Source organism: Hemibagrus wyckioides, linkage group LG16 (assembly GCF_019097595.1).
Source record: "Hemibagrus wyckioides isolate EC202008001 linkage group LG16, SWU_Hwy_1.0, whole genome shotgun sequence".
NCBI classification, from domain to species: domain Eukaryota; kingdom Metazoa; phylum Chordata; class Actinopteri; order Siluriformes; family Bagridae; genus Hemibagrus; species Hemibagrus wyckioides.
In genome coordinates this window covers 22,705,001-22,722,500 of record NC_080725.1, presented here as the reverse complement: position 1 = coordinate 22,722,500, position 17,500 = coordinate 22,705,001, and the positions used below count along the sequence as shown (strand labels likewise).

General features: G+C 41.2%; 1 protein-coding gene across 4 annotated transcripts in view; it reads right to left on the bottom strand.

The window, feature by feature from the left end:
• Positions 1 to 16,372, bottom strand: part of LOC131366746 (rab GTPase-activating protein 1) — a 75,627-nt gene extending 59,255 nt beyond the window's left edge. Inside the window, exons 1-9 of one of the 4 annotated variants that reach the window (XM_058411455.1) lie at positions 16,220 to 16,310; positions 15,881 to 15,986; positions 9,220 to 9,424; positions 7,577 to 7,606; positions 5,567 to 5,768; positions 4,336 to 4,543; positions 3,474 to 3,648; positions 2,758 to 2,915; positions 18 to 128 (exon numbers count right to left, since the gene is read on the bottom strand). In XM_058411455.1, coding sequence (XP_058267438.1) covers positions 18 to 128; positions 2,758 to 2,915; positions 3,474 to 3,648; positions 4,336 to 4,543; positions 5,567 to 5,768; positions 7,577 to 7,606; positions 9,220 to 9,369 — 1,034 coding nt within the window. In that variant the 5' untranslated portion in view covers positions 9,370 to 9,424; positions 15,881 to 15,986; positions 16,220 to 16,310. Of the gene's footprint in view, positions 1 to 17; positions 129 to 2,757; positions 2,916 to 3,473; positions 3,649 to 4,335; positions 4,544 to 5,566; positions 5,769 to 7,576; positions 7,607 to 9,219; positions 9,425 to 10,027; positions 10,079 to 15,880; positions 15,987 to 16,219 lie in introns of those variants that run through there. The other 3 variants (XM_058411454.1, XM_058411456.1, XM_058411457.1) reach the window with 3 other exon arrangements.
• Positions 16,373 to 17,500: the final 1,128 nt, after the last annotated feature.

Genomic DNA, 17,500 nt, shown 5'->3' with positions numbered 1-17,500 from the left:
ATTTGAGAAAGACCCACCTCTCGATGGCCAGCTCTTTGTTGGACGTCTGCTGGACGTAGATGACGATCTTCTTGTCCATCCCAGGACGAAGCTTGAAGCTCTGTCTGTCCTTGTCCTTCGACACGGCGCTGTTTAGACACGGTTTAAAAAAAATAATAAAACTTTAGGAGTTAACATTTATATTTTTTATCATTAAAGTGCTTGTAATTCACATTTTGTTTGATTTGTAGAGCCCTGTAACTGAGCTGATGCTATGGAAACAATACCTTCCGACCAATCAGAATTCAGTGCTGTGGTGGATGATGTTAATGATAAAAATGTCAGTTGCATTATATTTCCACTTTTTATTTCTTTATAGACTTTTATACTATTTGTTTTGGATTTTTCCCCCATGGCTAAATGCTGTTTTTTTTTGTTTTTTTTACCGTAAACACTCTCACTAAACACTCTGATATCTTTTCATCTCCTTCTCCAGCTCTGTGAAAGGTCACTATTTTCTGGTTCGGGGCGTGTGAAAGACTTTCCCCCCCCCTCATTTTCACTCAGCCTTAAATTCACTGCTTGAGAATTTCAGGCTGTTTGCTTAAATAAGACAAAGTCTTTAGACACCTTAAGAGGACTTGAGTGAAATAAATGAACTAGAGAACATCCAAGGGGAAAGTCTGAGACATTTCGGCTCTGCTGACTCAGCTGGACTGCAGTGACCATCTGAAAGGTTTAAGATTATTACTTTTTACCACTTTTACCATTATTGCATGTCCACATAAACTCACAGAGTCTGTCTCTCACACACACACACGTCTGTGTTGACACACGGCATAAGCAGCACAGCATGGTGCTGAGGTACAGCCTTAAAATAAGCTTCTTTCCCCAGCTCAGTGATGAGGTTGCTGTTTCATTAGGAGAGTCTACCACAAGCTTTCAGTCAAAAGTGAGAAGCTGAGCAGGCGTGTTACTGCTGATGAAGCTACACTCGCATACATCAATCAGCCATAACATTATGACCACCTGCCTAATATTGTGCTGTTCCCCCTTTTGCTGCAAAAACAGCCCTGACCCATCGAGGCATGGACTCCACTAGATCCCTGAAGGTGTGCTATGGTATCTGGCACCAAGATGTTAGCAGCAAGTCCTATAAGATGTGATGTAGGGCCTCCATGGATTGGACTTGTTTGTCCAGCACATCCCACAGATGCTGCATTGAGATCTGGGGAATTTGGAGGCCAAGTCAACACTTCAAACTGGTTGTTGTTTTCATCAAACCATTCCTGAACCATTTTTGCTTTGTGTGTGAAAGAGGCCACAGCCATCAGGGAATACCATTTCCATGAAAGGGTGTACATGGTCTGTAACAATGCTTAGGTAGGTGGGACATGTCAAAGTAACATCCACATGGATGGCAGGACCCAAGGTTTCCCAGCAAAACACTGACCAAAGCAGGACACTGCCTCTACTGACTCGCCTTCTTCCCATAGTGCATCCTGGTGCCACGTGTTCCCCAGGTAAGAGACGCAGACCAGGCCACCTTCTTCGTTTGCTCCATGGTCCAGTTTTGATGTGCACATGCCCATTGCTGGTGCTGTTGGCGGTGCACATTCGGCTTGTCCATTTTTCCTGCTTCTAACACATTAACTTTGAGGACAAAACGTTCACTTGCTGCCTAATATATCCCACCCACTAACGCGTAACATGATGAGGAGATCATCAGTCTTATTCACTTCACCTGGCACTGCTAACAATGTTAGGGCTGATCAGTGTACACACACACACGTTCTAATCACTCTATACAGTTGTAATCATACACTAGTAGCTCAATAGGTAACAGAAAATTCAGCACCTGAGACCGAAGTTACCTGGGTTACTAAGCAGTGACTCTGGAGACTTTTACAAAAAATGTTAAATAAACATTTCCGTACTAAAAACCTCTTAATGAATCATGTGAAGCGTCTGCTTGTGTGAAGTCCCTGTGAATGAGCTGTTGCTATAGCAACAATAACATACTGGAACAAGTGCAATAAAACACCTGTGATCTGTAGCTGCACTATGGTCAGACGACATCATCTGACCAATCAGAATCATTATAGATCCGAAGCAAAAAAGGGAAACACCAGGAAAACAATAAATCTGACTAATGCTTAAAAACAGATTTCTTCTCTCTCTCACACACACACACAAAGAGTGAGAGGATTTCTGTCTTGTGAGTGCGATAAAACCCTTAATGGGGTAAAAGGACATGAGGGAGATAAATGAGAGGAAGCACTTGTCTGTACTTTCATGAGAGAGAGCGCACAAGAGGCCAAAAAGAAGGAGAAGCATAAGAAAAGGGAACGGCTCTTCTCTTCTATTTTTATCATTCCATCAGAACAGGACACATGACTTCCGACCGAGAGCGCATGAACCACTCTTTATAAATATCCACTTTGAAAAAAAAAGAGAGATAATTCAGTTAATGCAGTGAAGAGAAAAGTTCAGGGATGAACTGAAAGGAAAAGGAGAGTTATTTATATAACTATAAAATAAAAGTGCTTTAGATTCTGCTGTTAATTTATAAAGATATCTGTTAAGGTTTAGAACCTTTAGATGTCATTTAAATGGGTTATGTATCTTTGATGAAGCTGACCATCAACAAAAGTGAGCTTAAAAGTCTCAGAAGAGGATCAGATAATGGTGATTATCCCTATTTGTACCTGATTATCTCCTCAGTGATTCACCCTTCCCTGTAAACAACACTTTTACACTAGAATTGACGACAGTCACCTGAAGGTGCCTTTCCCATCATCCTCTTTGATCTCCAGGCTGACGGTGAAGGTGAAAACGTCACTGTCCGGCGTAAGAGGCGGAGCCTGAGCGGTGAGCGACGCCTTATTGGCTGACCGCCGAAAGGCAGTGGCAAAGCTGTAGAGTATTCTGCTGACCTGTATTGCAGGACAGACACACACACACACCAACCAGATGATTCATAGCTTTAAAGCATGACATGCTGTACCACAGGCCGATTGTCCAGTCGTTAACAGGCTCGTTAGCGATGATGATGTGGTAGTGAGATGAATCTAATGGCTCTGTTGCCCACATAACTGAGCTGAAGAACTCTATTTCATCATGTCTGTATGGCGGGTTCTCGTGATAATCAGCATATCTACTCACAATAGGCTTACTTTGTGTGTGTGTGTGTGTGTGATAATTGTACGATCAGTTAGACTAAATCTACACTCAAGGCTCAGGACTAGATTTAAAGACAGCTGTGCACTTGTCAGCCTATACTGTAAAAGTCAAGGAGAAATATCTTGCGCGCCCCCTAGTGGACAAACTAAGACGGCAGAAAGATCCCTGAGTTGTAACAGTGTAAAAATTACAACACGACATTAAAATCATGATCGATTACGTTTTTTCATTGTTCAGAAATGAAAGAAGCAGTTCTAGAAAGCAGTTCTAGAACCTGGTCTCATAGTTATTTGTGTGTTGGTGTGTCTCACCGCTTCTTGGATCTCGCAGCGGAAGACATGGATACGGAAGATCTCGGTGTTGTAGTGGCTTTCGGTGAAGGCGAAACAGTCGCTCTCTGGTGTCCCATCGTGACCCCGAACACAGAACAGGATCTTATAGATGGGATAGTTAGAGATCTCGGTCCCACTCTGAGGGTCTAACAACCTGAGAGAGAGAGAGAGAGAGAGAGAGAGAGAGAGAGAGGATGTATACTATAAGTGTGTCTGTGTGTGTATACACCTATCAGGCATAACATTATGACCATCTGCCTAATATTGTGTTGGTGCTGCCAAAACAGCCCTGACCCGTCCTGCACTGTGTATTCTGACCCCTTTCTATCAGAATCAGCATTAACTTCTTCAGCAATCTGAACAACAGTAGCTCGTCTGACCACCCATGACCCTGTCTCCAGTTCACCACTGTTCCTTCCTTGGACCAGTTTTGACAGATACTGACCACTGCAGACCGGGAACACCCCACAAGAGCTGCAGTTTTGGAGATGCTCTGATCCAGTGGTCTAGACATCACAATTTAGCCCTTCGTCAAACTCGCTCAAATCCTTACGCTTGTCCATTTTTCCTGCTTCTAACATCAACTTTGAGGACAAAATGGTCACTTGCTGCCTAATATATCCCACCCACTAACAGGTGCCATGATGAGGAGATCATCAGTGTTATCTACAGCATCGGTCATAATGTTTTGCCTGATCGGTGTATACATACATGCAGGTGTGACATGTTTGGGGTCAGGGAGGAGGAAATAACATATAATCATATGCTCTTTCCTCCTGCCTTACCCTAAACATGTCACACCTGCATGTCACACAGTGTCCCGCCCCCCTCTGCCCTTTACCTAACGGTTCCCTCAGAAACTCCAGGTACGGAGAGAGTGACATCAAGGGGCAGCTGGCACTGGCTGCGAAGAATGCTCATCATACGCAGTGCCTCAACCTCACTGCGAGGGGCGTTAACTGACGCACAGCCCAAATACGTCAGCTTACTGAAGACCACGCTGTCCTCGTCCAGCAGCGGCGTCCCCGGACTCATCGCCAAGCCCTGGTCTAGGGGGAAAATAATCACATGCAGCACTTCAGGACTGTGATGAAGTTACTACATCATGAAATATAAGAGCCAATCAGGATCCAGTATGCAAATCTAAGTAATGCATCACTAGTTTCCAAGACGAAGGAGGTGTGTTACTATCTAATTAGCATATTCCTACTTTACCTCTTGTCACTTCTGTGAACTTGTAGACATGCAGCAACAGATACAGTTATTATACACTATATTGCCAAAAGTTCTGGGACACCCCTCCAAATCACTGAGTTCAGGTGTGGTTTTTCAGGGGTTGGGCTCGGCCCCTTAGTTCCAGTGAAAGCAGGGTCCATAAAGACATGAATGACTGAGTTTGGTGTGGAGGAACTTGACTGACCTGCACAGAGTCCTGACCTCAAACCCATAGAACACCTTTGGGATGAATTAGAGTTGAGACTGCGAGCCAGGCCAAAAGTTTTGGGACGTCTGCCTTTCCATGCACATTGAATGTAATATGGAGTTGTAACCCCGCCCTTTACAGCTAGAACAGCTTCAACTCTTTTGGGAAGGCTTTCCACAAGGTTTACGAGTGTGTTTATGGGAATTTTTGACCGTTCCTCTAGAAGTGCATTTGTGAGGTCAGGCACTGATGTTGGACGAGAAGGTCTGGCTCGCAGTCAACGCTCTAATTCATCCCAAAGGTGTTCTGTGGGGTTGAGGTCAGGACTCTGTGTAGGTCAGTCAAGTTCCTCCTCACCAAACTCACTCATCCATGTCTTTATGGACCTTGCTTTGGTCACTGGTGTACAGTCATGTTGGAACAGGAAGGGGTCATCCCCAAAGTGTTCCCACAAAGAGCATGAAATTGTCAAAAATGTCTTGGTATGAAGCATTAAGAGTTCCTTTCACTGGAACTAAGGAGCTGAGCCCAACCCCTGACTTCAATGACTTGGAGGGGTGTCCCAAAACTTTTGGCAATATAGTGTATGTGTGCATGGCCTCAGTCCTTGTTTCTCTGTTTAAAAAACAAATGTAAAGGCTCCTCATACCCTGCTGAGCTCCCTGAACCGGCAGCACTATCTCCAGTTTCTGGAGTGCAGGACAGGGTTGTGGTGGGGCCGCAGTGGTGGGGTAGCCCTGATCACCCCCATCCACCTGTTCTGACCCGGGAGTCACGTCAGCCACCGACGGGTCCATCAGCACATCCTCGAGCTCCCTCTGCAACTGCTGCTCACTGCCGTTCCCCACAATCTGCACACACACACAAACGCACACACACAAAATGCATCATTATATACACAACAGCTTCCCAAGGCGTCACACAAACACATACAGACTCTAACCAAATTTTCACCAGATATTTAAAAATGCAATCAAACCCAAATCATCTTGTCTGAGTACCCCATGATGACCAGCTTTTATCCTGTAATTTGTACCTGATTTGATGTGATTGGCCAAAGATCAGGTATGTAAGACAAGAAGACGAGACAGAGATCAAAGAGCCTTTTCTCCTGTCTTTGATCAAAAACACAAACACTGGACTGACGTAATAAATAAATGATGCTTCTACAGACTCAGGAAGATGAATACAGGTAATCAGTACTGTTATATAAACTGTCTAACAAATCTTCTGTTAAGTTTAAACACCTCCCCCATTAATAATTAGGATTATAAAGATTCTGGGGTTTGGGAAAATGTATTAAGAGCACAAACAGTAAGAGTAATTCTGCATGAAGTTGTGGAATTGGGGCGGGGCTACATCTTGAATTCAGTTTGTTATTGTTTTTTTCGGCTGCTACCTGTTCGGGGTCGCCACAGCGGATCATCTGCTCCACATATTTGATTTAGCGCAGGTTCCTGACGCAACCCTCCCATTTTATCCGGGCGTAAACATTTGGGCTTAAACATTAATCCAAAAATTATTCAGCATACATACATATGGTTAGCGATAAATGAAACTGCAGTTGTCATGGTAACATGTTTTTAGCTACTTTACTAACCATTAACTAGCTGGCTAGCTACAGTATCTGGCATGATATTACACTATTAGGGATGGCAGCAGGAGGATGCAGAAAATTTGTGGATTTTTCATATAAATAACGTAATCGCATACAGACGACAGAAATGTCTTCTGTCTGATTGGTTACGGGGACACGCCTTCTAATTTGCATAAAGTTGAAACCAGTTTATCCTCCGAGTTCTCTCGGCTCATTATCCCACAATCATCTTGTGGTAAGAACAGCAGTTGGAAAGGAACTGCTCAAGTACATGTAGACTATCAGAGGCACAATAAAATATTCCAAGGAAACACACACACACACAGAAAGGAGTGTGTGTATACATCAACTGCACACATCAAGAGAAGCCACAAAACAAACCCATAAAGACAACCACCAACCAATCACAGACACTCAGCAAAATCACAGAGAAGGAACAAGTGCTTGAGAAGGAAGAAAGAAGATTGTTCTTTTCCACCAACAAGGTGCTCACTGTGGTGTTTTGTGCATTTTTTTATCCATTTACAGTTACATTTAATGTTTGTGAAGCTCCTCAAACAGGTTCTTCAGGTCTATTTGAATGATTAAGGATTCTTAGTCTCCTAAACAGGGCTCTAAAGGTTTTTAGGAGAAAGGCTAAAGGGTCTTTAGAAAGCTAAAAGGGTTCTACCTGAATGACTAAGGGTTCCTAGACTGCAAAAAGGGTACTACTTGGAGGACAGAAGTAGGTTTCTACTTGGTGATCTGCATACATTTAAAAGGGTTATACTTGAAGGACTAAAGGTTCTTGGGCTCCTAAAATGGTTATGCAGTTACTACTGTTCTAGCAGTATGATGACCATGTGCATGTGTGTGTGTGTGTGCATGTGTGTGAGTGTGCGTTCAACACACTGAAAACATGTCATGTGTTAGTGAAAGCTCAAATATTATAGACTTGGTACTTAAAAGCGTACCATGAACCAGCACCAACTCTGCCAGTGGAAAAGGTGTAGGAGACCACGAGCACGAATAGAAAGGGAACAGGAAAAGAACACTGAAAAACAAGAGAGAAAGGAGACTGACCTTAAAGCTGACCCCTTCCTCAGAAATCACCTGTGTAACAAACAAGAGGTTTAGAAGAGCCTCTAACAGGAGAAGAGCATGGAAAAGAACATGGAGAACATGCAGCAGATGATGAAACAAGGATGCTGAGGAGCATTTTAGATCACGCTAAACTTTTCCCATGCAAGTCTGAGAAGGTGAATGGGTAACAACTGAGCGTGGTGAAGATCAGAGCCTGATGTGGAAACACAAGAACCTTTCACACATAATGGCACAATGTGTCCTTCCCCAAAGATCTGATTCAAATCAAAGATGAACAAAGCTCTTGCGAAACCACTGAAACCACAAATGACCAAAAAAACACAAAGGAGGGATTTTACAAGAGACACTGGATGAGAGAGGGAGAAAATAGGAAAAAAAAAAAAGGAAGAATGGATGCGAGTTCTTCAGAAGTTCTTCCAACAAAAGAGTGAACGATGGCCCAAGGTGAGACACTCTACTCCATCTTTGGCCCAAGGTGACAATACACACCATTTGTGTGTGTGTGTGTGTGTGTGTGTGTGTGTAAGAATAGAATGGAAATGTTGTTTCAGTCTGAGAACAGTGAGATGATGCAAGTCAAATGACTGTCCAATGGGGTTGCGGCACAACTAAAGGGTGAGGAAATGTCCTAAGGAACAAAAAGTACAGGGTGTGTGTGTGTGTGTTCGGTGTGTGTGTGTGTGTGTGAGAAGATAACTGAGCTGTGGATCAAAGCATTAACATAACAAAAGGTTAGCATTTTACCTCTTCATGCCATAAAACAACCCTAAAACCCAACTCTAATCTCAACCTATACCTAAATCTTCTCTTAAACATTAAGAAAACTAATCCCCCACTGCAACATTATCCTCTAATGCAGGTTTGTCCAATCCTATCCAGCGTGTGTGCAAGTTTTCATTCTGACCAAACAGAAGCCACACCTCATAGTATCTTGAAAGCCAATGTCAGCTGATTAAACATGTGGAATCAGGTGGAGCTCCTGCTTGAGTAGAAGGAAAACCTGCACCCACACCGGCCCTTTGCGGATCAGACTGGACAATCCTGCTCTAATGCAATCGGAAATTTAATCCCAACCCCTTAATCCTTCTTTAGCCGTTAATCCACTCCAACCCTATTCACTATTATATATATATATATATATATATATATATATATATATATATATATATATATATATATATATATATATATATATATATATATATATATATATATGTCCAACCCTAATCAAACCCTTCTTTCTAAACCAATCCCTACCCTTAACCAGACACTGACCACTAATCCAATCCGAATCTTAAACCAATTACTAACTTTAACCCAACACTAGTCCCTGCTTCAGTCCTAAATCTTAATTCAACCTTAAAACATAATCCAATCCCTATTGTAACCATAACCCATGAACCTCAACTAATCCCTAAACACAAATGAAATATGTTCAATGTGGTCTCAACAGAAGCTTAAAGCTGAAAGCATATTCTATCAGAAGTGTGTCTGTGTGTGTGTGTGTACACTTTACACCAAAGCATTCGTCCAAACACACCACTTCAGTAATGTGAGTGTCTTCAGGACCTTACACAGATTGACCATTGCCTCCATCTCCAGAAACTCCAGCTCAGTCTTACCTTCAGGCCTGTTTTTTCATCGTCACTGCCGTTATTAGTGGACGGGGTCTCGTCCCCAAGGCGGGACACCAGGACAAAGTCCTCACTGTTGAGGGTGGACACAGATTCAGAGGAGGCACTAATTTTCCCCACGGAGGCCATGTCATCCATGACTGCTAGACCAAGCCGGACGCACTCATGAATGACACTCAGTGAGCTGAATCACCTGGAAACAAAACGAACAGGGGGCAGAATAAAAAGCACGTATATATACACACGTTTGGCGAAGGGTTAACTTCATCCACAAAGGCCTCAGTTTAGAATTTCTGCTAGTTCTCAACATAAATATGTTTAACCATTTGGATTAGAACACCAAATCTATCTTTACAGCCTCAGTGACAAGGTACAAAAGGGAAATTTGTGTTCCCTCTTCCACCTGAATGCTACAATATCCAGAATGCGTAATTAAAACCATCGGGATATCCTACTACCATCCAGACCTCTGACTAACTTAATCTATCATCCAGGTTGAAAACCATTGTCAGGTGATTATTAGAGACAATGTAGACTTCCTTCTCAGCTCAAGACCATCTCCCTCCACTCTGTCCCTAATAAAGTGGCCGGGGGTGTATAATTGACTGTTTGACTCTACACAGCAATTATAAAAAACATTTATAAACTTAAATGACCATAGGAGCGCTTAGCGCTATTATTATTATTATTTTTTTTATTATTATTGACTGACATGAACACACACACACGCAAGCTATGTACACACAGACATTATTAAACAAAAAAAGGAGAAAGTAAACACTCAGGTGTGTCTTACAGGAGGTAAAAGAGCTCTGGACGGAATGGGAGGGTCTACAACCACCTGAAATAAATAACATGCAAAGAGACACACACACACACACACACTTCCATAGCAATATGGAAATACAGAGACGGAGGAGCTGCTGGTTCACCTGCAGTGACACAATTATGTAAATGTAGCACCGTGGTGATGACTGGCTTTTTACTTCATCAGCATTTATTTCAGACAAACGACTAAAATATGATCAGTTTTCGTCGACTCTGTGGCTCTATTTCGGTTCCCAGGTCACGTTTCTCACATAAAACCAGAAGGAAATAAAACCAGGAACGAAGAGGGCGACAGAAAAGAGAAAGTGAGAGTGCAGACATCAAAAACAAAAGACCAGTAGAGCAGGAAGGTTAAACAAAAAGCACATGATATATTTGGCACGGTTTTCCTGCAAACAATGAGAAACAGAATCTGGTCAATGCGCCTGCTGAAACTTGATATAAACATGAGAACAGAAAAAAATATATAAACAGACAGTATGAGAAGTGAGGGGAATGGCAAACTGAAAATAAAAACAGATTAAAACATTTGTTTTGCCAGGTGAAAAATAAAGAATAAAACTTTAGAATTTATCAATGCTTGATATGTTTCAGTTATTAAAAGGCAATGCATGATCATTTTTATCAATTTAAAGTTACACATAGCAATTGTTCTCTCTTACATTACAGCAGCTATAAACAATAGTTTCCTCATCAGCCTCTCTTTATTCTCTCTCTGGAAGTCTAAAGTATAATGTGAACTCTGTCCTGAAGATGCTGGAAAATATAAAGGTAACTCCTTCTATTTGATGGACTAAAGGTTCTTATGCTGCTTGAAAGGGTTGACTTGGAGAAATAAGGGCTTTAACTTTCTAAAAGGATTATAATTGGAGGACTTGGAAATTTTCTAATACAGTTCTACTTAGAGGACTACAGGTTCCTAGGCTCCAAAAACAATTCTACTTGGAGGACTACAGGTTCCTAGCCTCCTAAAACAATTATTCAATATTTTTATTACTAAAGCTGTAAATAACTTCCACTTCTGTTCAGGTGTTACTCTTGTCAATCATTTTGTGCTCAATGCTATCTGTACACTTTACCTTATATGGAGTTTTGGGGGCGTCACTACATACAAATGAGCGGCTTATGTTCTCAAAATTATATATTGCTTATTTTAGAAATATCTTCACACATTAGTGTGATCTTTTTGTAACTACATTTAACTAAGGAAGTTGAATTGGCTCTTGGATATGGGATGCAAATCAGTACCAATAATAATAATAATAATAATAATAATAATAATAATAATAATAATAATGTCCATAACACTTAACTGCATAATTTGTGATACAGTACTTCCTGACTATGACACTTAGACAAAAAACAGTGTACATTTACTTAAAATTCATATTTCATATAAAGATTTCAATATAACATTCACCAAGAACAGTGTATGTTTAGTTTGGTGTAATAAATGCTGAAGTGTATTATACACTATAGTGCCTAAAGTTTTGGGACAGATCATTGAGTTCAGGTGTTGTTTTTCAGAGGTTGGGCTCGGCTCCTTAGTTCCAGTGAAAGGAACTCTTAATGCTTCAGCTTCATACCAAGACATTTGTGGGAACAGTTTGGGGATGACCCCTTCCTGTTCCAACATGACTGCACACCAGTGACCAAAGCAAGGTCCATAAAGACATGGATGAGTGAGTTTGGTGTGAAGGAACTTGACTGGCCTGCACAAAGTCCTGACCTCAACCCCATAGAACACCTTTGGGATGAATTAGAGTGGAGACTGCCAGCCAGACTTTTTCATCCAAAATCAGTGCCTGACCTCACAAAAGCACTTCTAGAGGAACGGTCAAAAATTCCCATAAACACACTCCTAAACCTTGTGGAAAGCCTTCCCAGAAGAGTTGAAGCTGTTCTAGACAACTCCATATTACATTCATGTGCATGTAAAGGCAGATGTCCCAGAACCTTTGGCACTATAGTGTATGATTTTATGTTAATAATGTATTCATGTTTTAGTGTTAAAGGTTAAAAAGAGTTTGCTTTATATCCCAGAACAAAACTCTCTCTGATATGGGTTTCCCGATAAGATTAAGCAAACATTACAGCTGAGCAACTTCTGGAAGGGGAATTATTTTAGATTTAAACCTTAAACTTTAATCCCAAAACTCTGAGGAAGTCAAAGATTTAACAGGAAAAGTAACAATAACAAATGATTATACAGTCCCAACTTCAGTTTTGGAAACAATGACGACCTTGTGAAGAGATCCTTAATGCTGGTGTGTATTGGTGACTGGCCACGCCCCCTATATTCCTTCTCCGAGGTTACAGAATAGAGCGACGTCCCTTTGTGTACATTCTCTCTAAAAGGACTAAAAGCCTAAACCATGTTAGAGAGGTTCTTTTGTTAATGCAGGAAACAGTGGCCCCACACCACCAAACCTCAAGAGACCAAAGTGATAAATCAGAAAGGAAGAGAAAAACATGCACAACAGAAAGAAAAACAAAATAAACACACTGGATGAATTTCATTTATGAACACAAAAAATTCATTACTAGTGCTAAATTTCTCCTTTTTATTAACACACACACACACACACACACAATGAGGTTTTAAATAAAGTCAGTCAGTGTAAATCAACCAAACGAGTGTGAATGTTAGAAATGGACAGGAAGTGAACATCAGGCTGTGGCTTTGTCACTGTGCTGTGTATTGTGTTGTGTTCTCGCCTAACACACAGACCGGGTCAGTGGCATTTCCTCCAGAGAAGTGTGTAAAACTAAACATCAACATGTATCAGTTTCTCAGTACATGCCGACACGCACACACACACACAACTGGTGTGCAGTTTCATGCTTGAGCTATAATAATGGCCACCTCATTACACAAACTAGCCTTTCCGGCACGACCACATGTGACAGCTGACCTAATGGGCGGTGCCTAATATTCTGATGAGTGCTTTTGATTTAAAGTCTGATGCTCCGCCTCCAATATTGCTCAAGCAACTGAGCACACTAGGATAGCCAGGTGGAACGAAAGTGTAAAAATGTACGAGTGCAGAGGAGATAGAAAGGAAAGAGAGAAAAGAGAGAGAGAGAGAGAGAGAGAGAGAGACAGGGAGACAGAGAAAATGAGAAAGAAAGAAAGAAAGAAAGAAAGAAAGAAAGAAAGAAAGAAAGAAAGAAAGAAAGAAAGAAAGAAAGAAAGAAAGAAAGAAAGAAAGAAAGAAAGAAAGAAAGAAAATGAAAATGAGAGAGGGAGAAAGAGACAGAGAGAAAATTAGAGAATGAGAGAGAGAGAGAGAGAGAGAGAGAGAGAGAGAGAGAGAAAGAGAAGGAGAGAGGGAGAAAGAGACAGAGAGAAAATGAGAGAATGAGAGAGAGAGAGGGTGGTTATTAAGTGTAAACCCCGGTGTTGTGTAACGGATCTGTTTTGTCTCACAGTCACTCACCAGGCAGAAGATAGATTATTCAACAAGCTCTGCTATTCAAACACTGACCCATCACACGGTAAATCACACACACACACACACACACACACCACCCAGGGGGTTGTTTCAAACAGCTTCAGATTCTTACTGAACAACTCTCACAGCACACAACTGCAGCGACACTCGGCACCAGATGGATCAATGCCGGTATCAGGTACGGGTCCGATACTGTACTCATTCACTCGTTCCGATACCGGGGGGCGACACATGACACAAGCCTGGAGCATGCCGCCTACAGAAGAGCTGCACAAGTACTTGCAACATTCACAGAAAAGTGCACCTTGATTGTAGTTTCTTGCAGAATCGATATCAAACCCAAGCTCACGTCAATTCCCGCACCAAATACACCAGTGAGAGCTCAGGAGAACCTTCAGATCAAATCATTTTAATACAGATATCTGCTGGAAATCAGGCGAATGCCCCCAGTGCCTGGGCTTGTTGGAGAATATTGGCTCAAAACACACACAAATTACTGATTTACACACAAATTACACTGAATATTTCACAAGCGTCTTTTATCCAGAGTACACCTCTACTGGTTTTCAATTTTTGTTTCAAAACTGGCCAAAGAGATAAAACCCACACCTCCACCCTGCCCCTTCACCTTCACCCCTCATCTGGACATCACATGATTGGGACTTCAGCATCTGAGTCCAATTATATCGCCACTGCAACAAATACGTTTCCTAAGATAACCTTTGACTATGTCCAGAGCTAGGATTTCAGATAACTGATTAAAGACGTTCAATCCAGGGCCAGATTTTTCCCCATTTCTAACACACCTGCACCAGGTAACTTCTACAACCTGAGAAGAAACAAAATAAAAGTGTGTATCAGCCGACCCTGTAACCGTATTCACTCTGTGTATACCGGAGTGTGTGTCTCCTCAGCGCTAAGAACAATCGCCTGCCCTCTTAACCACCCGTGTCATCCTAGTACACAATACAGCTGGAACAAAAGAACGGGTCGAACCAGGATTTATTTCGATTTACTTTTAGGTGTAGAGATTATGCCTCATCTCATCGCAGTCAGCTGATGATGGGGGAAAGACAAAAACACCATGACGGGCAAAATGCAAAAACCCCCACGGTATTTATCTGTACGATCATCAACACAACACAGTGCTGCAGGAATAATCAGGAAGCCTGAACAAGAGAAAACTCCCTGAGACATTGTGAGGAAGAAACATTGAGAGGAACCAGACTTAAAAAGAAAAAACAAGTCCTCTTCTGGGTGAAAAACCATTTACTTTGACACAAAGCGAGGATGCACTGAGCAGGTAAGATGGAGAAAAAAGGGGCGGGGCTTCCAGACATCCATGTCAATCATGATCAAGTGACAGACGATGAGCAAAAAAGAGATGACTATTAAAAATGTTACAGGAATCTTACAATACTAAGTTAACAACTGAGTAAAAAATGGCTAAGCAGGTCGACAAGCAAATAAACACCAAAATAAACACAAGTCCTAATGACTTGATGTAGGGGGCGTGGTCTCTCAGTGTGTACAAACTAATTATAACAATTACTGTTAGAAGATAAATATACGTATATAGCCATTCCGATGGACATAAGTGTTTATTTGTTATTTTATTGCCATTCATAGCTAGTTTAACCAATCCAAGGGGGAAAAATTGAGAATCCATAAGTAGATATCGTGATATATCGTATATCATGATCTATTTGTACAGCGATATTAAATTTTTGTCATATCGCCAAACCCTAACTTCCAAATGATGACACATCCGTGCAGGATGAATGCAATAATAAAAGCTGTTGTTTGGGGCACGCGCAGCAAATCGGAGGAATTTCTTTCCCCCTTTATTCGCGTCGCACGTGCGACAGCTTGCGCGCGTGAGTGGGCGCGCGCACATATATACACAGTATACGTATGTGCGCGTGTTCGTATTCCCATCAGTATTGTCTGTTAGGTTAAGGGCTGGGTTGGGCTCGCGCTCAGTACATGTCCCACAGCCTCGCTGCTGATTCTCTCAAATTAACTCATATTCTGCAAAAAATAAAAAAAAATAAACACAATTCTGCAGTTAACAGAAATTGTTAAAAGAAGCTAAAATTTGCACACTATAACCTAGAACTGATGCTGAGACAGAAAGCTAATCGACCTAGCTAGGTTGTTTTGCACAGAAATATTTTATCGTAAATACACTAAAATGGTACATTTTATATTACATTCACATGCCCCGACCACCACACTTTTCAGATGTGAAGGATTCAGAAGCTGTCTCAAATTATTTTTTAGCAAAAACGTTCAGAATTTGAGTAGTTATTAATGTTCCTGACAGGCGGAGAATCGCTAGCAAACTGCGTTATTCCAATTCCTACCTGTATTCTGAACAAATCCCACCTCCTGCGCTAGGATTGGCTGATTTTATCACGCTTCTTTGCTCTGATTGGTAGGCTGCACCCGAGCCTGGTCGAACAGCCAATCCTAGCACAAGAAAGCGGGATTAGACGGAATACTGGTATGAGAAATATCATCTCGCGCACTAGGCGTCTATGTTAGCTAACAAGCTAACACCACAATTTCCACTCACAGCATTATCAGCTCCCGTATGCATGCAGCAATAAAAAGCATGGAATGAATTATTAACAGGACACACACGCCTAAAATTCAAGATACATGCGAGGAAGACAAAGAGACAGCTGTGACAAATATCTTACCTATTTCCGCAAAAGACTTTTTTTGTTTTTATTCCACAGAGGTTTGACAGAACATGGCACAGACCAGCAGCAGAGCCGTAAACACAACCCAAACTCCACTGTTAGTGCGCATGCGCAAACCTCTCGGCGCTTGCCCATGCGCACAGCAAAATTTCTCTTCTGTTTTTTCAATTAGCAAAAACCGCTAAGGCGTGAATATCGAGCGATTTCTTTATTTCTTTAGCGAAACTGTTGATACCTGTGATATGTTTGGCGTCTGAATGACATAGCTAAAAATAATGGAAATGCAAATCTAGTATAAAGTAATGTAAATATAATGTCTCCATCTTTACAGTTGCCTCGAAAAAAATCTGTCCTAGTAGTGAAATTGTAAATAAATATAATAAATTCGTCTGCATTGTTTAAAAAATAACAAAAAAAGGATGTATATAATCGATCATTTGACTTGCTTCTGAATGCCAGTAATGTATCGTTCTCGGAGTCGGTTCTTTGAATCAAGTGAACGTTTGAGAGCCGATTCGCACATATGAACAGTTTTCTATTTGTATTCTGCATACAATTTGTCTCAGAGACATAAAATGGCAGAATAAATCGGTGTTTATTATAACGTATAAATTCAAACGCTATATTATCACCTGAATTATTTCTAACGTGTCGTTCACGAACGAGTCGTTATACATTATGGATCGTTCGTCTGAGTCACACTCCAAAAATAGCAGCACATGTCTGTCTTTATTTTATTTTTATTTTATTTAACTGGAATTCTAGTATTCTAACTCACAACGTACAACTTTATCTTCTAGTTATGTATCGTTTGCAAAACGGTTCGAGTCGACTCATGCTTGTGCACATGATTCAGCGTGAACAAAGGTCTGTTATGTATTTTATAAATTGTAATTCAGTGATGTTTTCTTTATTACAAAAGGTAGAGTACGATTTCGGGAGTCGAAAGAGTCGACTCATCTATGTGAGCCGAGCTGAATCATAGGACTCTGAAAATTTCAGGCATTTTTAAGTGTGATCATAAAATCATAAAACATGGACAACATCTTTTTGGACAAAATCCGTTTTATTACCTCAGCATGCAGTTACACAACATGACCTTTAATAACCTTTACATTAAATTTCCCCCATATCATCAGCATGGGCTTTAACAGCGGCTCAGATCTGCGGCGAAAAGGTACGAAAACCACAAACAGCAAAAGATACGAAACAGCAAATCTGTTCAGTGCATTAAAATACAGTTCATATATTTCTACCAAAAGATAATTCATCTTCTTA